Source organism: Alternaria dauci, chromosome 4 (assembly GCF_042100115.1).
Source record: "Alternaria dauci strain A2016 chromosome 4, whole genome shotgun sequence".
Classification (NCBI taxonomy): domain Eukaryota; kingdom Fungi; phylum Ascomycota; class Dothideomycetes; order Pleosporales; family Pleosporaceae; genus Alternaria; species Alternaria dauci.
In genome coordinates this window covers 1,503,952-1,524,908 of record NC_091275.1, presented here as the reverse complement: position 1 = coordinate 1,524,908, position 20,957 = coordinate 1,503,952, and the positions used below count along the sequence as shown (strand labels likewise).

Here is a 20,957-nt window from a genome sequence, read left to right as displayed (position 1 = left end):
GGGTTGGATGCGGCGGCCAGGGCGCTGGACGTTGCCCCTAGCAGTTGCCTCACTTTGGTCGAGCAGTCGCCTTCAGCACAGCTCCTGTGGCATAACCAGGCATTCATCTACAAATAGCACCTGGCTCGCCTGGCACCTCCACTCTCTCATCAACATTGCCCGCTTTTTACTCCACTTACTTGCAGCGCTGCTGGCTATTAGCGCGACGCTTACTAAGTAGAGACGCGGCTACTGTCGATCAGTCCTGCCAAAAAATCGCCCAACTCGAAGCTTCAGCAAACACCTTTCCTCAACCAACCAACTACCAACTCACCCGACCCACCACCACATCATCACCATGGAGTACGAGAACGAACAGCGCGGCTACGATGGTTTGTCTTCCGCCCTGTGTGATGATGGCGCGAATACTGACTGGATTGCAGACGAGCCCCGTGGCTATGAGCGCGACCGCAGCAGGTCTCCGCGTGGTGACCGTCGCGATGATGGCGCGCGCGCCCGCAGCGCCTCACCTGGCGGCCGCGACAGCCGGTATGTATCTGCTTGCTCGCCCCTTGATGGAGCTGTTGACTGACGCTCGCCCAGTGGCCCGCCGCCAGAGCGCAGGGATGATGACGATGAGAGCCGCAACTCTGGCTCCAACCTCTTCGTCACTGGTATCCATCCTACTCTTAGCGAAGAAGAGGTCACGCGTCTCTTCGAGAAGTACGGCGAGGTAGAGCAGTGCAACATTATGCGCGATCCTCACACCAAGGAGTCGCGTGGCTTTGGCTTCGTCAAGATGGTCACCTCTGAGCAGGCTGACGCAGCAAAGGAGGGTCTTCAAGGAGAGGTCCACCAGGGCCGCACACTCAGCATCGAGAAGGCCCGCCGTGCGCGTCCCCGTACTCCCACTCCGGGCAAGTACTACGGACCGCCCAAGCGTGGTAAGTCTGATTGCTGCCTGCACTTTGCATGTCGTGCTAATGCCGAGTTAGAGTTCGGCGGACGTGGCCGGGGCGGCCCGCGCTACAACGACCGGTACACTGATGACCGCCGCGGCGGATACGGCCGACGCGATGACTACGGTTCCCGTAGCTCAAGATACGACGATCGCGGCTACGGAGGCGGCGGCCGTCGCGATGACTACGGCCCTCGCGGTGTCGACCGGTATGCCTCTGACCGCAGCTACGGTGGCAGGGATGGCGGTCGCGAGGGCGGACGCGATGACCGTCGGGGTGGTGGAGGTGGCTACTACGACAGGCCTCCACCTCCAGCTGCTGGCGCCTACGACGCACCTCCTGCGCGCGAGGCGTACGGTGGAGGACGCTCGTACGAGGGTGACTACGATCGCTCATACCGCTAGCTCTCCGCTAACCCAGGCAGAACCCAAGCGGTACTAAGTTAGGGTTCGTATGGCTTCCTCGGTTTGGCGCCTCTCTCTCAGCACTTCATTCCTGTAATCCCATGGCTACTTCACTGGGTTCAGTTTAATACGGCTTTCACACGCATACAAAGGAAATGTGATCGACAAAAGTTCTTCGATATGGTTCGCGGCAGCGCAAGGTAGGATCACACCATGGTCTGCCGTCTTGCAGCGCGACATCGTCTTAGCCTTCGTCGGCTCGGTATTTTCCTTGGAGAAACGGTTCAGCACTTCGGTAAATGCTTTCAGGGCAACGTCTATAGCCCTTGGGAGCACCAGTCATCTTGATCGACACCAAATTGTACTTCTATCTACTGCCTCACGATGCAACCTGGACGTCCAGTAACCAGTCCACACCACCTTCCGCATGACCAGCACTGTCTAAATACTCTTACTATCATCCACCATGACCGCAATCCATGTCAGCGCAGCCCCCGACCCAGTAACATGAAGGGCTTGCATTTACCGATCCCCGACTACTGCAGCAATCTCGCAATGTAATTTCGTCCAACTGCATAAGGCACATCTGTCGGGATGCAGAGACAAGGCAGCCTGCACGAGTGTCAAAAGTCACTCCATGCCAGAGCCCGTGATTGTTGGCTGCCAGACGAGTCGCGATTGCTCTATGCAAACGGACAAGTAGTGCATGCATGTCTGCGCTCTCAGAGTCAGGTACAAGCGAAGGTGCGTGCCCTCCAATTTCGTTTGTGTCACTTCCTTTTTCGTCATGCGTGCCTTCCCCATCATGACACTCACCGCCAGAGTGTAGACTCTATGCATCTAAAAAGGTAAAATGCCGGCATGTTCGATCACCGTTCACGGACGTAGAGCAGAATTGTAAGCAACCAAACATGTTTTGGACATGCTAGGACGCGCACAGATTGTGTCGCAGCGTAACAGCTTGGCTCCAGTATTGCGTTCAAAGTCCCTGCGACCAAAGAGGCGCAGATGCCTCTGTCGCACGTAGACTGGGGTTGCAACTATGATCCCTGAGCCAGCACTGCTGGTGTTGAAGCGTCCATGACTATTGATCAAACAACCAGCTTTGAGGCTGACAAGCTGGTAACGCGCCTGAGCGCTTCCAGTCCCTGTAGTTCTTGCATGGCCATGTAGTCTACGTATAGATCCGAATGCAAAACATATTCGCAGAACGCGTACTTTGAGTGCGAACACGAAAGACTGTCGTAACGCTTGTACGTGGCTAAACGTTTAAGTTGTTTCTGGATGATGGACGGGAATCGCGGAACCTCTGGGTGCACCGAATGGGAAGGCCGATGCAGGGGTGTCAGAGGCAGCTGTTAGCGGCCCGTCTGTGGCATCTAGCACAACCAAACCTCAGCCCAAGTCAATCACCACCACCGGTGCGGCGCTCGCCGAGGGGCTGCAAGGTGCAACACCGGTGTCTTGTGCGTCATGCTCGGTATGGCTAGGTACCTTTTCACGACGTATACGTGGTCTTTGGGTGGTGACTCCATTTTGTGTCCTTTACATGTGCTGCGGGATCTCCATCGTCGTTCGTTACTGCGGAGCTTTCCCTAAATCCCAGTTGCCGCGCGGCGACTCCACTGCGAGTTTGACAAGCCCGATGCCCCAAGTATGGCCGGCTGACAATGCAACAGTATAAGACACGCCAGACCTCAACCTGATCTTGGCGATCTACGCCCTCCGCTCTCCGCCAGTCACTCGCTCCCGCCTTCTTCAACAGCATGACCCGTCAAAACGTCATTCCTGTGCTTGCGCTAATCCTCTCGCTATTCGTAATCGCATTCTTCTACTCGGGCATTGACATCAGTCAAGCAGGGCGGGGCGCGCCACAACATGTTGGGTTGGGAGAGCACATTGGGACTCATGAGCAGCCATCCTCCAGCACTGGTAGTGCTGAGCCATCCAAAGACACAATCCAAGACCCAGACTATGCCAACTGGAACCCGAGACCCGTGTTCAAGCCAGGCTCGCCAATGCCGCCAGAGCACAACTTTACCTCGACGCTGGTGATTGCGAAGACGAAGCATGAGAATATCAACTGGATACTGGAGAAGATGCCAGAGCAGCAGACAGCCGTCTACGTTGCCGACGATCCTTCCGCGCCGTTGCATCCGCCCAAGAACAAGGGACACGAAGTCATGGTCTATCTTTCTTGGATCATCGACAACTACGACAATCTCCCCGACGTCGCCATCTTCATGCACGCCCATCAGTTGTCCTGGCACAACGATGAAATCCTCGGCAACGACGCGCATCTCCTCATAACCCGACTGAATCGACACCGCGTTTGGAGGGAAGGCTTCGTGAACATGCGGTGCAGTTGGCATCCTGGATGTCCTGATTGGATGCACCCTGGAAACACGGAACAGGATGCTCAGAAGCAGGAAGAGGTGGTCCTAGCGAAGTCGTGGAGCGAGCTGTTCCCTCTCGACCAAGTACCTACCGTCCTCGCGCAACCCTGCTGTGCACAGTTTGCCCTCTCGCGAGAACGCATACAAGCGAAACCGTACGCGCAATACGTCTGGTACAGAGACTGGTTATTCAACACGCGACTTCCCGATCGCCTAAGCGGACGAATCTGGGAATACGTGTGGCAGTTCGTCTTCACAGGACAGAACATATTTTGCCCCAAGGAACACATGTGTTTCTGCGACCAGTACGGATCGTGTTTTGGTGGTGAAGAAGCATACGAGAACTTCATGGCGCTCAAGAACGAACTTGGCGATCGGGAAAGGGATCTCAGGGAATGGAATGACAAATGGAAAGAGATCGAGGAGGCACAAAACAAGGGTGACCAGGCAAAGTTGCAGGAGCTGACGACTCCTGAGCCAGGGAAAGACGACGAGTTCAGGAGAGAGATTGATCGGCTGAGGCCTATTGTGGACCGCCTAAAACACGAAGCAGAAGTCCGGGGACGAGACCCACGCAATCGAGCATTGGAGGCTGGCAGAGAGTGGCATGAGGGCGATGGTTTTTAGCTTCTTCCTTTTATAGATACCCTTGGCGTTTTGCAGGCGCATCTGGGCATGATGGCATATGGCGTTAAATGTCTGGCATCCATGGCTTTTGCTGGCATGCTATCTGGGTCTGACATACCACTTCGTACCTGAACACGGACGGAATGAATAACACAAAACATCACTACACTTGCAACATAGTACCTTCCCTGTTCCCATGCTGATCGCTGGCGCGTGCTGGAAAGGAGATGGCTTATCTAATCGTCGCGACGGCTCGGTCACATGCGCGCGTGTCGCCTGTGCAAACAAGACAAACCCTTCCATCGCGACGTCTTTGGCCGTTGGCCGGCCCCGCTTGTCGTTCGTACACGACAGCAATCAGGTGTGTCTGCTGATCTGCTTCCCTACGTTCCGCATCAAACCAAACCACGATTCCAATCTCCGTACATCTACGCCAGATTTACGTCGCCGAGAAGGGTCAAACTGCGCTCCACTCTCTTCTCCTGTCCGGCCAAACTATAACTCTGCCCTCTCCATCGAATCGCAAATGATGCTCTACTGCGCCCAAATCAAACCAAACCATGTACATGCTTCGGTGTCAAACCAAACCTCGTGGGCGCTTGCACACAAAAGAGATTCGGTGTCGCGCGCGAATGCCAGACGCATCGAGTCGAGTTCGCTCATAGCACGACTTGCCTGAACCAACTCCGTTGCTCTCTCGTTCTCACACATTGATCCAAAGACTTACCATTTGTGTATTGACAGCTCATTTATCCGACCACTTCCAGCCTTGTTTGGCTCCTACCGTCTGATCCGTCTAATCTCGGGGGATACGAACCACGATGAAGGCAAACGTTGACGCGCCTTACTACCAAATGCGCTCTGGCCAGTTCGTCACAACGCCCAACAGCGCAAACGCTGCACCGCCCCGGTTCGTGTCCGACGAGGATGAATATGACTTGTCTGGTCCCGCTGCTGTCGCATCGCCGCTCGAACACCACCTCAATCCGCACCCGTACTTCGAACATACTGCTCGTCAGGCATCAGACGAACACGCGCCCGAGGAAAACCATAATCTTGTCGAGCTGCTGGAGGCTGCAACAGCCGCGGGTCAGGTGGCGTATACTATGGACACTGAAGATGCTGTAATAACGACCCTTGCATCACGCGATAGAGGTAGGAGCAAGAGAGGTGCCAGCACCCCGACTGAAGAGACTTCGCACCAAGCCGACGGGCCTGTCCACACTAAGCGACGTAGAACTGGTGGACCTACCGATCCTCAACTTCAGGGCCATGGCCAAGGTATACGTGGTGGCTCTGTTGACGACACTGTGCCGCCTTCCAGCGAGTCTCTACTGAACGATGCTCGTGCCGCAGGTGTACACTCTGCTGCAGCCCTCTTCCGTCGTTCCTCTGAAAGATCATCCCGAAAGTACACACGCCCTCCAATGTCAAAGCTATTCATGTCCCTCCAGCTCAGCCCAGAGAATTTCCTTCAGCTGCAAGCTTTAGCGAAAGCCTACATGCTCGACACATCGCATCCGGAACGACAGAGCTGCGTAGGAAACCGTGGTAAAGGCGATACCGATATGGTCAAGTTACGGCTATTCAACTGCGTCCGTGACTTCCTAAACGACGGTGTTGGCGAGCAGTTCTTTGGCGAAGACGTTGAGAAGCCAGGCGAGAAGGACGCAATCGAAGCTGCCCACGCACTAGGGGAAGACAAGACTGCTGATCTGGGAGAGAGATTGACATGGCCAAGAGACGGTAACAAGATTATTAGTCTCGTTACCCCGTTGATGCGACGCATGGTCACCAACGAGCGGCAGCGACAGTACGCGATCGAAACCAGGAAGGGGGGCGCAAAGAAGAAAGAGAAAGAAGGTAGTGTCGAACCTGGGACTGAGCAAGAAGAGGACAACACAAGGCATGGGGCCGAGCAGCAGCCGCGGTCAGGCTTCGATCATGATTCGATTCATCATCCGCATTCGTCGCGGTCGATTGTCTCACCGACCACGATCCCGATGACAACCATGCATGACTTCCCTCCAAGACAGGGAGTATACACTAGAGAAACGGCGGACTCTACCCAATCGGTTGTAAAGGTAATGTTTATTGATACACCTTATCGGATTGATCGACGCTGCTAACCTGCCGACCAGTTGCCCATGACAAGTCCCACAGAGCCCAATCTCTCTCATATCAACATCTTCCTTGTACTCGCATCATCTGGAAGCAGGCCGGGTAGTAAGCTCGACGAGAAGCGCATATCGGCCGAAGCACAAGCACACTTGGCATGGTACGACTACAACGACTTCATGAGAGAGACTGTCATCCTGCTCAAAGCCGCCAAACACAAATATCCCGAACTGAAGACGGAAAGTGTATTCCAAGATGTTGAGTCCGGCACAGACAATCTTCGCGGACTTGCTGCTGCTGCCAATGCGCTGCAGACGGAGCACACTCAGCATGGAACGCTTTCGTCAACTGCTTGTCTCCCGCAACATTCGTTAGCAGATGGCGCCCCCTCTGTTCTTCCGACCCCGACTTCGACTCTCAATAATTCCCCCATCGTCCCAAACGACAGCCATCAGGAAACCATGTCTCTTCCCCGTTACATCATCAAGTCTATCGGTCCGCAAGGATGGCGCAATGTTCGCAACGCTGATGACTGGTATAGTGTTCTAAGGGAAAAGGCTTTTGCTGTTTGGGCTGATGGGGTGTGTAATGTACTCGTCGAACTGGTCGACTTTGCGGGCGTGGTGGGATGAGCTTGAGCATGATATTGCCGTCAGAAAATGGAGAGAGTACAGGCCAAGTGTTGCGGGCCCAAGTGGTACCTAAAGTGTATACGTGCACGACGATCGCACAGGGTTTGCGTAGTGCCAATGCCCACGTACATTGCATGGCATATATTGTGTAGAGTCTCTCGTCTGATTTCGTGCCAGGGACCCTGCGTCATGCTGAATGCTATTCGCATCCCCATACTCGTCGTTCTTCTTTCCTTAGCCAACGTCACGCATCCCTTGCCCTTCTGTCTACCACCCTTTCCTGTTGCAGTCACATAGTCCGTCCACTTCCACAGTCCATCAAAACAAACATAGCACATGACATGAGGAAAGATGATGTGCTTGAAGTAAATCAGCAGAAAGGCGTGATGAGGCCATATAAGGTTCAAAGCGTAACTTTACCTGCCGGGAGATCAGCTGTGCTTTTCGGGTAGTTTGGCTGCGTTCTCTGTATTGGGTTGAGAGCATAATCAGCTTGGTGTCGATCATCGGGTGCTCGTGAGACGTGTAGTATTGTTCAGAGGCAAGTGTGAATAGCCCACGACATCTGCAGTGTAAACGCAACAGGCACCACTACTCTACATATGGGCATTCCGTCTCATGTCGCTTCGTGCTCAAGACTGCGATAAAGGTGTGTATCGGGTACCGGGAGCGATGAAGTGGCCGTGATAGGCAGGCGCGGGTGCCAAGCCGTCGATTGTAGCGAACGTCGTTCGCCCTTGACCCCTCCATGTCAGGCACTTGATAAGCTTTGGGGATGCACGCCTAACGGTCACAGTTACGTCAAGCGTCCCACCTCTTCACCTTAGTGTGGACATGACCCAAGGTTAATCGCTCGATCGTGGTCTAGATGGCTTCACGGGTTTTGTGCTTGTCTAAATGCGCTTTCACTATAAATACGCTTCCACTATCGACACGCTGTGTTGCCAACCGCCGAGCTTGGGTATATCTGACAGCACTGGGCTTCCAAGGACACCAGTGTTACCCAAAGCTGGAACACTGACAGTGACACCGTTCACATGCATTTCTCATGTTCCCCCTTGTCACTTTCGCCCGCTGAGGGCTCTTCAGAAGTCCGGTGTTGCAGTTTGGCTCCATGCAAGCCCGCCAATCTCCAGAACGAAGTCCCGCGGGGCGCACGCTATGAGATATCCGTGTCAAGAGAGTCAATACCTAGCGTTCCTTCGCACGGACTTCGACTGTCTCAACAGCGTCGCTATCATGTCGCCGATCTCAACAAGACGTCACAAGCTTCTAGGTTGCTGTCCCCTCTTGCCCTGTTGAATCTCGCGCTACACGTAGCTGATCGCTGTCATACGGTTTAGTTGAAGGCGTTCAAAATACTGATTTGGGTGTTTTATTTGCCGTATAGCACCTGTGCGACTTCACCTCGCATCGACTTGTCACGCGCGACCCTGGATGAAAGGTAGCTAGAGTGTCTATCAAAGACGCTCAGAGACAGCGAATATCTGATATCGTGGTATAGCTACACCAAATTGCTAAAGGTACACGTATTACGCTCGCATATACTGGTTCTCGCTCTCTTCTGTCAAGTAGTGCTGTTTGACGGCCTCTTCCAGCAATGTCGATGGCGAGGGCCTCCGTATCTGCTCCAGGCGAGAAGTGCCGTGCTTCTCGGAGGTTTACGCGGGAAGCAAGTGCCGAAATATGGACTTGATTGCATCGGCGTAGCACTGCGACTTTGTTTCGACATCAACGCGGGGAAATTTGACGATCATGGCTGTCATTGGTCTCATATAGAGACGTTTAATCAATGGGTAAAGCGTCTCGATACCACAGACCATCAATATCGTGTAGCAAGGATGATAAGGCTATACCAAGGTTTGGAGAGAATGACAATCCTACAGCTTAAGATGGCAACTCATCCTTCGCCTTATTGCAGCAAGTACACTCTCACTGAGCCAAACAAAGACATAGGAAAATGAAGTGGTACCAGATCGCCGCTCTCGCCATGCCTGCGCAGGCCGCACTACGCTTCGGATGCTCGACGTTGAGCATCCAGCGGCTTGATCCGCTCGTTGAGCCAGGCAAACTTCCTTCCGCTCACGTTCATCAAATCGTCGGAGGCAACGCCTTCAACGCGACCATGCAAGAAGATCCCTCTACAATAGCTACCTGCACTACCTGCACGTTTTCCGAGGACTTTAGGTACGACAGTTGTTGCATTGTTCTGCTGACACCCTCTAACAAACGTAGCAACTACTGGACTGCAGCCATGTTTTTCAAGCATACTAATGGCTCATATAAACGGGTACCTATTATGCAGAACAGTGCTTTGCCCAACGGTATCAACGGTGGCATGAGTGAGTGTCTTTGTATCATTGCAAATGAGTTACTAACTGACTCTGTTCCCACCTCCTTGCAGCCATCTACTATACGCAACAAGATTTCAACAGTAATGGTAACCAGAAGATAACCGCATTCCCCAAGGTTGGTCAAACCTCCCATTGTCCTCACGGCTCGCTGATCTTCTCAGGGCTTCCGCATGACGGTAGGATCTCCCACCACTAACACTGTAGAAGACGCGAAGAAGCACCCCGGTCTCCGCTTTGTTTGTCTGCAAGACAAGAACACTCGTTTCCCAGAGTCCCCAGACTTCCCACCCAAGGCCTGCAAAGGCGGCATCATGACTGTGCACCACTTCCCATCGTGAGTAGCCTCCTATGCAAACTGTATGTGAGACAGATACTGACCTGATGCGTCAACACCTAGCTGCTGGGATGGCAAGAATGTCGATTCTCCCAACCACCAAGATCACATGTACAACACGGCCAAAGAGGCCTTCAGTCCCGCAGGCGCGTGCCCATCCTCTCACCCAGTCCGCATGCCACAGGTGGCCTACGAGACGCTGTGGGACACTACGCAGTTCAACAATATGTGGCCCAAGGATGGCTCCAATCCTTTCTTCCTTTCCTACAATGACAACAAAGGCTACGGTACCCACGCGGATTACCTGTTTGGCTGGAAGGACGATAGCCTGCAGAAAGCTATGGACAACAGCTGTATGTTCCAAGCATGTGAGAACGGAAGACCGTTGAAAGTAAGTGATATAGCACGATCTGTTGAAGTGTGGAGCGACTGCTGAATATGTAATCGCAGAGCCAGAATGTTCAGGCGATGAACAAGTGCCAGGTCAAGAGCGCTATCAAGGAGGACTTGGATGGATGTAAGGGCGTCGACGCTGTTCGTGTTGACAATGTGCTAACAAAATCCACCAGGGCTTGACCATCTACCAGGTATGGCGATGTAGACAAGTAGCTACTAGTAGCAGAACTTGAGGTGTTTGTTTCTTCTTGCGATACCAGACTGTACGGTACATTCGCTTTCGGGCTCGCTATACACAAACTCAGTCGTTTCGGAATCATTGCCTGCTATCAGTAGTGTTGTTTTCTCGGAGATGTGGTCAACGAAGGCGGGACAAGTTGCGTCGCAGCAGTCGCAGTCTAGACTTGAAGGTGCAAGCGATGCCATTGCGTCGCATCAAGCCAAGGATGCTTTTTCTTCTCTCTAGATGTTCGAAACGCCCTCTTGAACCCATGAAGAAGGCGTACGTACCATGCAATGCAGCTTCAGCGTGGTGTGGTGGAGTGTACAGTATGCTTACGCACTTGGTCATGCATGCGGCCCCGTGCTTGAAGCTCGGGAGCACTGCGGTTTCACTATCGAGGAGAATTGTTCCGATGCAGCCGCGACCCTTCCTCTGTGCTCGGCCATTGCCAGACTGCGGAGGGCCGTGCGTGCCATGGAACACACGTTGCGGCCACGTGGTGAGCATGCATTTTCATGCAGGCGCTCGGACACTGGATGAAAGGGTCTGTCATGCTGCCACTTCTGGAGGGTACATGGAGTGGGCGAGGCGATTGCGCATATACGAACATGGTTGGGGATGGTATGCAGATTGATGGAGTCTGGATTGGAGTTTGGGATTGCTTTTAGTTGCTGGTGGGCATAGTATAGCGCGCAACCTCGATGGAAGGGTGACTTCTAGACCATCAGGACCTATGTTCTTTTTGTCACTATCGTCAAAGGTTGAATGCAGTGGTCGGAAGCAATTGGCCGTCAAGGGGCGGCAGCTTGTGCCTTGACATTCGCTGCTCATCGTACGACGGCAGCATCCTTGGGTGCCCAAACGCCACAATAGGTGCTGGCTAAGTGGTGCTCGGACTAGCTGCAGTCGCATCAAAGAAGCCAAGGACGTATTAATTGACCATTTTGGGGAAGTCGGGCTGACGGCAATTGGGGCATGCAGTGTTCTCCGTCGCTGCGACGGCGTCTTTGAGGTACGTCTCATGATAACGCAAGGAGGTGGTCGACAATGGACCGACTCAGAGCCGATGTCAAGACCAAACCAAGAGCGGCAATGGGAGGGGCGCGCACCAGCGGAGACCAACTGACCTAAGCAAGACCGAGCCCTGTAGCGGCCAAGGTGGGTTCCCGCAGGTAAAACGTGGCATAGGCGATGCAAGCGTGGGTGGTGCTAAAGGAGATTGGCCGGCTGTCAGAGGCGGCGTGAATGGCTTGTCCTGGAGGCTGACCGCATGCATACAAGTAAGTCACTTACTTTATCGAGATGCGAGTGTCGTTGCATGCAGCATCCTTACGTGCGAGCGTTTCAGAGCAGTGTGGTGCTGATCATGTTGCCGGTGGTGATGAAAGCGTGGCTCTCTGGCAGGCCCGCGAGTACATAACCGTCCTGTGTTCTGCGGCATGTAGGCTGGGTGAGACGGTGGATTACGCGCCATCAAGACCGACATAGCACCATCCTTCTGCAAGGCTGACGTCTATCAATCCTACCAAACACTTGTGGCATCCCGCTGCGACCCGCCCAACTATCGTTCCCCCTGCGCGTCTATCTCGCTGCTCAGGCAGCCCCTTGCCGATCTGGGTCCTTTGAAACACGCGAGGAGCAAGACAGGCTGAGCACAGGACTCTTACCGACTACAACCGTCTCTTCACCTATTTTCTACAAACGCAGCACAGACACGGGCGTCTGTCCGTTCTGCTTGTCTTCCCCTCTTCTCCTACTTCTTCTTTTCTAGAGCCTGGAGAGTCGCGCCTGTACTATAGTCACGACACCGACATTGCCGAAGCCCGCTGTCCCACGCCCACATAGCACCCACCAGACACGCCGTGGCGCGCATTATGACAAACTCTATAGAGTCTTCGCGGCCCATGCTTGCCAACGTAAGTCATTCTCTCGTATCCACTGTCCGTTTCAGACGTCCCCTGCCCGTGGTCGATGCTCGCCGAGCAGCACCTACATGGCTTGCTTGACGGCGCTGTACTCCTTTGCGCCTTCCCTTCCTCTTGCATTCATCCATATAACCATTCGCCTCCCCATTCCGTCCCAACACGACAAGACCAGCACCCCTCCCCCCACCCACCCACTCATACACCCACCGCGCCGCGACCATGTCTGCACAAGCACAGTCTAACGAAAAGAAACACCAGTCGCCCACCAACCGCGCATCCACGCGCATGTCGACGTACAGCGCCACACCCACCCTCACACCCTCCATCGCGCCCTCGCACCTCTCAGCAGCCTCGTCAACGGCCGGCGACCCCAAGTCGCAAGACATCAAGACATGGAACGCCGGCTTTGATCGCCTCGAAGACAAGCGCCTGGTCCAGCAACGCTACGCCCTCACCAACGAGAAGACAGACGACATGAGCAAGTTGGCGCTGGGAGCAAAGCTCGACCGCGCACTTGCCCGCCGCATGTCAGGCCAAGACGCCGTCTTCCGGCCAAAGGGCGTCAGCGAGAAGAAGGAGATTGAGGCATAAGCCCACGCAGTCGCACACGACACTTTCATTTTTCGTCGCCTGTCGACATTCGACAGCTGCTCGCAGCCAGCTCGCCTACACACACCGTCTTAGTCTCTACCGCCGCGGGTTTCTGGGCTCAGCATGCGAGGCATCCTTTTGGAGAGTGAGCGAGCACACAGACAGACATAGTGGGGGCCAGGCGGCCTGTGTCTAGACACCAGCGGCAGTCAAGATCCAGTCACGGCATCTAGCAGAGCATCACCACGACTTCAGGATGCGACTCACAAGTGCTCTATCATCGCTCCTCGGGGCACCACGGCTCGGAATGACACTTCTTACCACTATACCAAGGCGTTACGTTTGCTACTACTTGAGTTTTTCTCTTTTTCCTATTCATCTGTAGTGTCATGGGTTTACCTCTGCCTGTCCTACCTTTTTACTTGATTATCGAATCCAATGAATACAGAATTCCCCTCGACGAAGATGCACGTGAAAATGCATGGCCGACTTGAACAAACACGCAACGCGCGTCTTCAACTAATCCTTCTGCCGGTACGGCTGTTGTGCCACTATCCAGGTTGCGTGCTAAGTCCGCCGTCAAACGTGTCATGACGGTTCGGCACATGCATGTTTGTTGATCCTTTTGCTTATTCGACGCCGATCATCATCTTTTTCCGCTTCCTCTTAACGTCATTGTGGATAGAATGGGTAAGGGGCTGCCCGTCCCTCCTTGATCGTCCCTGGTTCCGCCGCTTTGGGCCACTACCGTTATGTCGGAGTTACCTCCACGTTTGACAGCCCTGACAAGCCTTCGACATCCGAGAGACCGTTGGAGCTATGTGTCTATTGATCAATAAAGGCGGACTGGCGCTTTGTTCTCTAGTTCATCGAAAACTTCATTAGAAGGCGCACTTACCCGAGACGGATACGAATCAGTCATGAGATTTTGGCGATGACTTTCCACGTGCGTCTCACGTTTTGAAATTACGCATGCGTCTTAGATTAATGTACTCTATACAACCCATCGTAGCTTCCTTCTCGCTTGATCTCGTATCCTTTCAGATTTCATGATCACAACCTGCTCGCTCTTTTACAGACACACATGGAAGCGCAAAGGCTGGCAACCCATTTTGAGACCATCGAAAGCATCCTGGAGCGGCAGTAGTGCATCCCGCGAATATCCTGGCCTGATGCTGGCCCCTGAGAAAACGTGGCACGATGTACTGTAGTAGTTCAGACCGTGAGAGCACCGGGTCTGGGCTTCTCCAATTCTGTAAGCAGATATCGTAGACTCGATCTCCATTCCTCCGGCTCAGTTCTCGTAGATCTTTCCTTCCACTCCACCGCTCCCCAGCTTCCCATTCGTGTCGTAATATTCTACCAGAATTTCCCCGTCTTCCTCCGCTCGTTGGCCAGCTCCAGCTGTTCCCTGATTCCCCTCAGTTCATCCCTGTGCCTCGAGTGTGTTTCTTCTAGCAGCCTCGCATGCTCCTTTTTCAGTTCCAAGAACTCTTCTTCTAGCTTCTCGTGCCAGGGGTAGAGGACGAATATCTGGAAGCAGAGGGCCGATGATCCGATGAGGAAGTTTGTGAGGGAAAAGGTACGCGTTATCATCATTGCGGGCTTATTTCTTTCGCTATGACGGATTGTGTTGTTTTTGTTGTTCCAAAAGGAAGGCTGAATGGTGAGATGAGCACAGTATAGGCTATAATAGGCTGGGAGGCAACGTTACGCAGAAGACAGGGAGTAGAGTAAAGAGTGAGGAAGAAGAGTACAACGGCAAAAGACCCTCAATTCCGCGTGCGAAGCAACAATTTAGGCTCCAAAAGTCGCTCAAAGTAAAGTCACATGCATCGCTCCCCTTACACATCGATTGGAGCGTGGTCTTGAAAGTGGCATGATGGGTTGCTGTTTTGGGCCAAAATGGACCAAGGCCCGAAAGAAAATCAGACCACTCAGTGCTGCGCGAAACGAACGGCATGTCTACGCATCGACGTGCCAGCGCATTATCGGCGATTGTTAACACGTTGATATGTGCAAGGACGCGGCGTAGAAGAGAAGGAACAGTGCTCATGTGTCGCGGCAGACTGGGCGCTGCCATACGTTTGTAGCACACTCAGGTATTGAGAAGGTAGCTCCCGAAGTCGCGAGGCACGCGACTGCCGGTACCGGTCGTGCTGCGCCAACCAAAATGCGCGCGCGTGTCGGCTATCAACTCTCCACTTCCGAAATTCGGGTTTCCAAAGTTGCGATTAAGGAAACTGCTAATGCCGTTCTCTTTGCGAAACATTCCGCGATCAAAGAGAGACACCTAAGGCTGTATGCAGCCAGTAGAACTGTGCCAGCATTTTGCAGCTACTTCGAGCGCACGTCATCATGATACACAAGTACGCAAGTACAATGCAACTATACAACACCAACGCCCCAACATCCGTGCTTCCCAATTACTACTTTTACTTTATCAGAAGACACCCCAGAAAGCAACAGGGAGACAACAAGAATGCCTTCTTCCAATATCGAACTTCTCACAGCAGCCACTCCAAATGGCCAGAAGATCTCCATCTTCCTCGAGGAACTAGGCATTCCCTACAATGCTACTTCCATTGACCTCTCCAAAGACGAGCAAAGTCTTCATCTTTCCTCAAAGTCAACCCCAACGGTCGCATCCCCGCCATCATAGACCACAACCGCAACTCCTATCCCGTCTTTGAGTCTGGGGCCATCCTCCTCTATCTTGCCGAGCACTATGACGGAGATTTCAGGTTTAGCTTCCAAGATGGTGACGAGAAGATGGAAACGATGCAGTGGCTTTTCTTCCAGAATGCTGGCTTGGGCCCGATGCAAGGGCAGGCGAACCACTTTGTGCGATATGCGCCCGAGGAGATCGAGTACGGAATGAAGCGATACAAGAACGAGACAAAGCGGCTATATTCTGTACTGGAAGCTCGCCTCCAAGACAGAGATTATCTAGCAGGCAAGGGTCATGGCAAGTACAGCATAGCAGAGATCACGACGTTTACCTGGGTTCGCTGGGCACCATGGGCGGGAATTGAGCTGAAAGAGTTTCTGAAGCTGACAGAGTGGTGCGAAAGGATCGAGAAGAGAGATGCTGTGCAAAACGGCCTTTTGGTCCCGTCGGGTGGCGATCAGATCGAGAGACTGAGGAAGGATCCGGATGTACAGGATCCGTTCAAAGAGTGGGTGCAAAAGGGTCAGAAAGAAGTCGCCGAGAAACATGGGAACTAGCATGGTTCATGAAGTGAACGCCGATTAGCATACCGTCTACTATGACAGCTTCATATATGGGGGATGTGAGATGGCCTATGCTCAATGAAAAAGGTCAGTCTCAATCGTGTAGTGTAATCAAAGCCAACCATGTTCTCTTGCAGGGCTTTTTGCTACTCTCGAAATCTGACATACGTTCGTCTGCTAGGACAGAATCTTTGCAGCTGCCAATATCGCCTTTGCAGTCTTCTCAACAAACTCCTGTGCGAGAGTAACATTTCCTGCAACGATGGCCTCCGTCACTCCTGGATATGTAACCGGTGCATATCCAGTGTCAATTCCAGGAGCGAAGACGAGATGTCTGTAGAACTCTCTTCCCGGAAGGCCGCCTTCACTGACGAACCCACGTCCAAAATCACGAGCCTTGTGGTTCAGCTGTGTCCTCAGGAGCGAACTGTTTGAACTGACGGCCATGTTGCGAGCAGCCTTGAACTGCCGCGCTGCATCCTCGAACACAGCAATGGAGTTCTCCAGCTCCCCAAGATCAAGAACTGCCTCTGCACTCAAGTCTTTTACAATATCTTCCAGTCCTTCTAGCCACGCTCGCATCTCCACCCCATAGTTCGCCGGCTCGAGCGGTACAATCTCCTCGTCGACTAAATGATACAACATTAGCGTAAGGAACTTTCCAATGGCTGTATGCATTACGAAACCTGGATCCGCAAACTTGGTCATCCAATGATAGGAATCGAAATTCGAGTGCGTGTGGTATATTGGATCGAGAGGTGCTCGCGTGGTGCCCATGTCGATAGCGGAGATGCCAGCGCGATGCACAAAAGCTGTGTAATCGCTTTGCGCACCTAATGTCTCTATTTCACCAGATTTTTCTTCCCAGACATCGTACAATGTGCGGTTCCTACCATGCGGCCAGACGACCTTTCGGGCTGTGGAAGTGGTAAGGGCGTGGAGATCGGGGGTGGCACTGAAGTCAGGAATGGTGCCTGCTACGCCAACGTCAATGTTCAGGTAAGATACAGCAGACGACGTCAACCAGGGAAGATATCCCTCGACCCATTCGGTACTGCGAATCTCAGTCAGAATGTTCTCAGCTGTGTTGACATGACTCACCTGCCGACCAGGCCGTATTCCTCGGCATCCCAACTGCAGAGCACAATCGTCCGCTTTGGTTTCCAACCGGTCTTCAATAGAGTGCCGATGGCTTTAGCCAACTCAATGAGAATCGCGGAACCGGAGTGTGGATCGGCTATAGACGTCAGTGAACTCCTCGACGCATTTTCTTGCCCTCTGCGATTTACCAGCTCCGCCGATCATCCAAGAATCGTGGTGGTTGCCTACGATAACAACTTCATCTTCATTCGTGCCATTCAAAATACCAACAGCATTGTGAATCCAGTTGATCTCATCCCTCATGATGTTGCTCATCGACAGCACAGCTCTTGACGGCCCAGTGCTGTAATCGACGCCTTCTATCGCACCCACCCAATTCGATCGATCCATGGTCTTTGCATCAACACCATGGCCATTCAAAGCGACCAACAGTGGTTTCGCTTCAACCCAAGAGATTGGTAGACTCGGAATCTTTGGTACAGTCTTCTTCTCCTTCCTCTCCACCCCCTCTTTGGACGGATATCCCGGTGTCGTTGGATCTCCAGGATAAGTGCTCAAATCCATCACGCTTCCCTTCTGAATACTCGTTGGATTTCTTGCAGGTCCATCGGGGTACGTAGCGTAGTTTCGAGCTGTCATGTTTCTGTCATCTCCCGGATCGGTAAAGATGACAGCTCCGACCATGCCAAAAGTTTGTGCATTCTTTACTTTGAGACCGCGAAATGGGCCGCCGTATTTTGCTAGAGCAATCTTCCCTTCAAGGGTGATATTTAGAGCACGGAGACGTTTGAAGTCTTCTTGGGAAGCTCGGCCTGATGAACTCAGGTTCTGATCTCAAACATGTTCTTTTAGGGAAATGCGTACCGACGTAGATGTACTCAGCCGATGCATTACCTGATCCAGAGTACCCATGGAAAGCAGGAACTCTCTCAGCATCCCCAGTAGGCTTATCTTCTTCGAGTATTTCTTCTTCGAGGGTTGCGTGGTAGATACTACCGTTTCCGTAGTCGAGAGAAAGGGATCGATGGACTGGGTAGTCAAGGTAAACGTCTTTGGGCTCGGTCAGCTTACACATCTGAATTGCCGGTAGACATTACCTACGATAGCTGTCTAGTCTTGTTTCAAATCCATGTTCAGCCCAACGTTCGGCAGTCCACTTTGGAACAGTGTCACTTTCGCCTGCGAGGTTCCGTTTGTGGGCTGAGAGACCTAATGAGCATTTACAAAGGATGAGAACAGCAGATCAGCAGATTGTTTCTTACAGTAGTAGCTCGACCACGATGCTAGAGACGTGTTATCGAAAGAAGATACCAGAAGCTCTTCGTTCACCGTCAAACTCGGCGGGAAAACAGGACTAGTATCGCGTCGCTCCAGATGGCGATCATGGTGCCGGTAATGGTGTTCTTTGTCACATGCGTAGACAGTGAGAACACATAGTAATGTCAAAATGAGTAGCATGGTGATCATTCCAATGCTACTCTTGCAGACGATGATGCTGTTGTGTCAACCAGGTTCTCCGAAGATTACATAGTGCCAAGTGGCGGCAAGTGCGCATTTTGTTTTAGCCAATATCCAGGTTAGTTTTTTGACACATCCCAGCCAATGTACTATATTCCGACGTTGCGTTCGGTGGAAGATTCGCCATATGCACTTACATGCAAGGTCATAATGCCCGTGTGCATATGAACCATGATGTAACATAGGATATCATATTTGTATTCAGGGAATTAATATTGACCCTGTGATAGCGACACCATTGGACATTGAAGATGACGCACAGCCATATATACTCCTGAATAACACATTGTGCTTGATATATACAATTTGTTTGAGACATTTGACAAAATCATGCCACGGGACACATGAACCAGAGGCGCTTTGATTAAGCACTAACCTCAACGGCGGTCACTTCGACAGCAGAGCTCTTAGCCGCATCCGCAGCAACAGGCTTTGGCTGGGGAAGGCTGTAAACATCAGTCTCGTCCTCTTGCATGCCACCCAACAACATGGAGCTTGGAGCAGCGGCCTGGTCCGCAGGCGATGCAAGGAAAGCCAAAAACTTCTCATCATGCCACGTGCGTGCTGTGACGAATCTGCCCTCGCTGTCCTGAAACATGGTCTCGTCCTCAGCGCGGAGGAAGTAGGCAACGGAGTAGCGGTGTTCGCTGTAGTTGTATGGCACAACACGATGAATGCACGACTGGAAAGTGTGGCCACTAGCGAAGCGCAGAGAGTCACCGACGTTGATGATAGCTTGGCCTTTCTTGGGCTCGACAAAGCCAAATTCCTTGCTGCCGGGTGGGCGGATCTGGAGACCCCACTGCTCAGTAAAGAGCACAGTCAACGAACTAATGTCGGTGTGCTTCTGGTGGCCGACGTTGCCGTCTTTGGCAGGGTTGGATGGAATATAGTGCATCATGGATAAAGTGCTTGTCGAAGGGCGGTGGTTGCGGTGCAAGTTTTCGAAGCGCGCAGCACCGGTAAGGCCGAACGCTGTTGAAAGAGCTGCCAGAATGGCCTTTCCTATGATGTTGTTGCCAGAGATTGCATTCTCGAGGATCTTGAGGTCACCGCTGTTCTTGATGTTACGAGGAATATGAGGGGACTCGCGTTGAATCTCATCGCGAGATACCTTGACCATCTCATAGCCATCCCGTGTATCCTCGAGAACACCGTTACGCGAACCGACTGGCTCGTATCTGAAATCCATAAGTATTTGGAGAGAGCAAGTGCTATCTAACTTCCAAACTTACCCAAGATGAGGAGCGATCAGTCCGTACTCGTTCTTGACCTCAAGAGGAGACTCGAAAAATCGGTACATAAGCTTCAACAGCTCCTGATGATCATCTATGAACCGACGTCCATCGACATTGTTGAGATCCAGGTAGAAGAAACCTTCTTCTTTGCAGCACTGGAGAAGCTTCTCAAGCTCGGCAGGCTCTTGGGAGAGGATAGCAGAGAAGTCGATCGTCTCCATAGGGTAGACGGGGACCTGCTTGCCGTTCCATTCAACCTTTCGGGGCACTTCGGACACGGGAGCCATTTTGTGTGTTGGTGTGAATCTGTCCTGTACGGAGGATGTAATATGTCTGACCTCGTCGAGACTGCGATGGATAACTGTATGCTTCTACACGTTCCTTCCAAACTTTATACCAGTATTTGATCTTTATGCTTCATACGCGAGCTGAGTTGTCGTCCCCGGTCAGCTGTTGATTGGGTTTCATATCGGTGATACATGATCCGTTTCGCTTCCAGATGCAGATATGGTGATATATTGAGCCATGTTACTCTTGACCCAAAGTTTGATCGCTCTGCTTTGTACCCCGCTTCCTGTGTAGCTACCAGTACTGCGGCGAGGTCGGCATCTAGAGCTAGAATGACCCATTGCAAGGCCAGCTTCGTAGCACGCTGCGTCAAAAGAGCGGACCCTGCTAATCAATTGATTAGAACGATCTTCTCCCCGCATCGCGACTTCTGATGAATACATCGAGAGAGCATTCATCATACACGTGGAGACAATGTACCCTGCATGTCTGTCATCTATACGTTGTATGGGTAAAAACCTAGACTCAGGACGCCTGGACATATCACAGAGATGGCGTAAGGATAGTCTTTGCCGTTGTGAGACAACCAGTAAGGTATCGCGATGTAATCCTGATGCAGTCACAAGTTGCTTCAACCATA

General features: G+C 52.5%; 8 protein-coding genes across 8 annotated transcripts; 6 read left to right on the top strand and 2 right to left on the bottom strand.

The window, feature by feature from the left end:
- The first annotated feature begins 89 nt into the window (after nt 1-89).
- Nucleotides 90-2,558, top strand: ACET3X_005058 (uncharacterized protein). The gene is made up of 6 exons (XM_069451221.1): nt 90-371; nt 423-528; nt 583-923; nt 975-1,316; nt 1,363-2,086; nt 2,172-2,558. Exons 1-5 carry the CDS (start codon nt 338-340, stop codon nt 1,377-1,379), a joined length of 840 nt encoding a protein of 279 aa, XP_069307102.1. The 5' UTR covers nt 90-337; the 3' UTR covers nt 1,380-2,086; nt 2,172-2,558.
- Nucleotides 2,559-2,740: 182 nt separating this feature from the next.
- Nucleotides 2,741-4,520, top strand: ACET3X_005057 (uncharacterized protein). Its single transcript, XM_069451220.1, has 2 exons — nt 2,741-2,973; nt 3,022-4,520. The coding sequence occupies exon 2, from the start codon at nt 3,109-3,111 to the stop codon at nt 4,363-4,365; it is 1,257 nt and encodes a 418-aa protein (XP_069307101.1). The 5' UTR covers nt 2,741-2,973; nt 3,022-3,108; the 3' UTR covers nt 4,366-4,520.
- A 666-nt stretch (nt 4,521-5,186) lies between these two features.
- Nucleotides 5,187-7,115, top strand: ACET3X_005056 (uncharacterized protein; the record flags this gene model as incomplete). The annotated part of the gene is made up of 2 exons (XM_069451219.1): nt 5,187-6,449; nt 6,507-7,115. The coding sequence occupies 2 exons, from the start codon at nt 5,187-5,189 to the stop codon at nt 7,113-7,115; spliced, it is 1,872 nt and encodes a 623-aa protein (XP_069307100.1).
- Nucleotides 7,116-9,105: 1,990 nt separating this feature from the next.
- On the top strand, nt 9,106-10,404 carry ACET3X_005055 (uncharacterized protein; the record flags this gene model as incomplete). Its single annotated transcript, XM_069451218.1, has 7 exons — nt 9,106-9,302; nt 9,351-9,457; nt 9,520-9,584; nt 9,631-9,803; nt 9,867-10,194; nt 10,254-10,320; nt 10,373-10,404. The coding sequence occupies 7 exons, from the start codon at nt 9,106-9,108 to the stop codon at nt 10,402-10,404; spliced, it is 969 nt and encodes a 322-aa protein (XP_069307099.1).
- A 1,317-nt stretch (nt 10,405-11,721) lies between these two features.
- Nucleotides 11,722-13,388, top strand: ACET3X_005054 (uncharacterized protein). Its single transcript, XM_069451217.1, has 2 exons — nt 11,722-12,338; nt 12,606-13,388. The coding sequence occupies exons 1-2, from the start codon at nt 12,297-12,299 to the stop codon at nt 12,936-12,938; spliced, it is 375 nt and encodes a 124-aa protein (XP_069307098.1). The 5' UTR covers nt 11,722-12,296; the 3' UTR covers nt 12,939-13,388.
- Nucleotides 13,389-15,296: 1,908 nt separating this feature from the next.
- On the top strand, nt 15,297-16,166 carry ACET3X_005053 (uncharacterized protein; the record flags this gene model as incomplete). Its single annotated transcript, XM_069451215.1, has 2 exons — nt 15,297-15,307; nt 15,539-16,166. 2 exons carry the CDS (start codon nt 15,297-15,299, stop codon nt 16,164-16,166), a joined length of 639 nt encoding a protein of 212 aa, XP_069307097.1.
- A 183-nt stretch (nt 16,167-16,349) lies between these two features.
- Nucleotides 16,350-18,348, bottom strand: ACET3X_005052 (uncharacterized protein; the record flags this gene model as incomplete). Its single annotated transcript, XM_069451214.1, has 5 exons — nt 16,350-17,226; nt 17,274-17,409; nt 17,462-17,856; nt 17,890-18,085; nt 18,138-18,348. 5 exons carry the CDS (start codon nt 18,346-18,348, stop codon nt 16,350-16,352), a joined length of 1,815 nt encoding a protein of 604 aa, XP_069307096.1.
- An 807-nt stretch (nt 18,349-19,155) lies between these two features.
- ACET3X_005051 (uncharacterized protein) lies at nt 19,156-20,316 on the bottom strand (the record flags this gene model as incomplete). The annotated part of the gene is made up of 2 exons (XM_069451213.1): nt 19,156-19,972; nt 20,027-20,316. The coding sequence occupies 2 exons, from the start codon at nt 20,314-20,316 to the stop codon at nt 19,156-19,158; spliced, it is 1,107 nt and encodes a 368-aa protein (XP_069307095.1).
- Nucleotides 20,317-20,957: the final 641 nt, after the last annotated feature.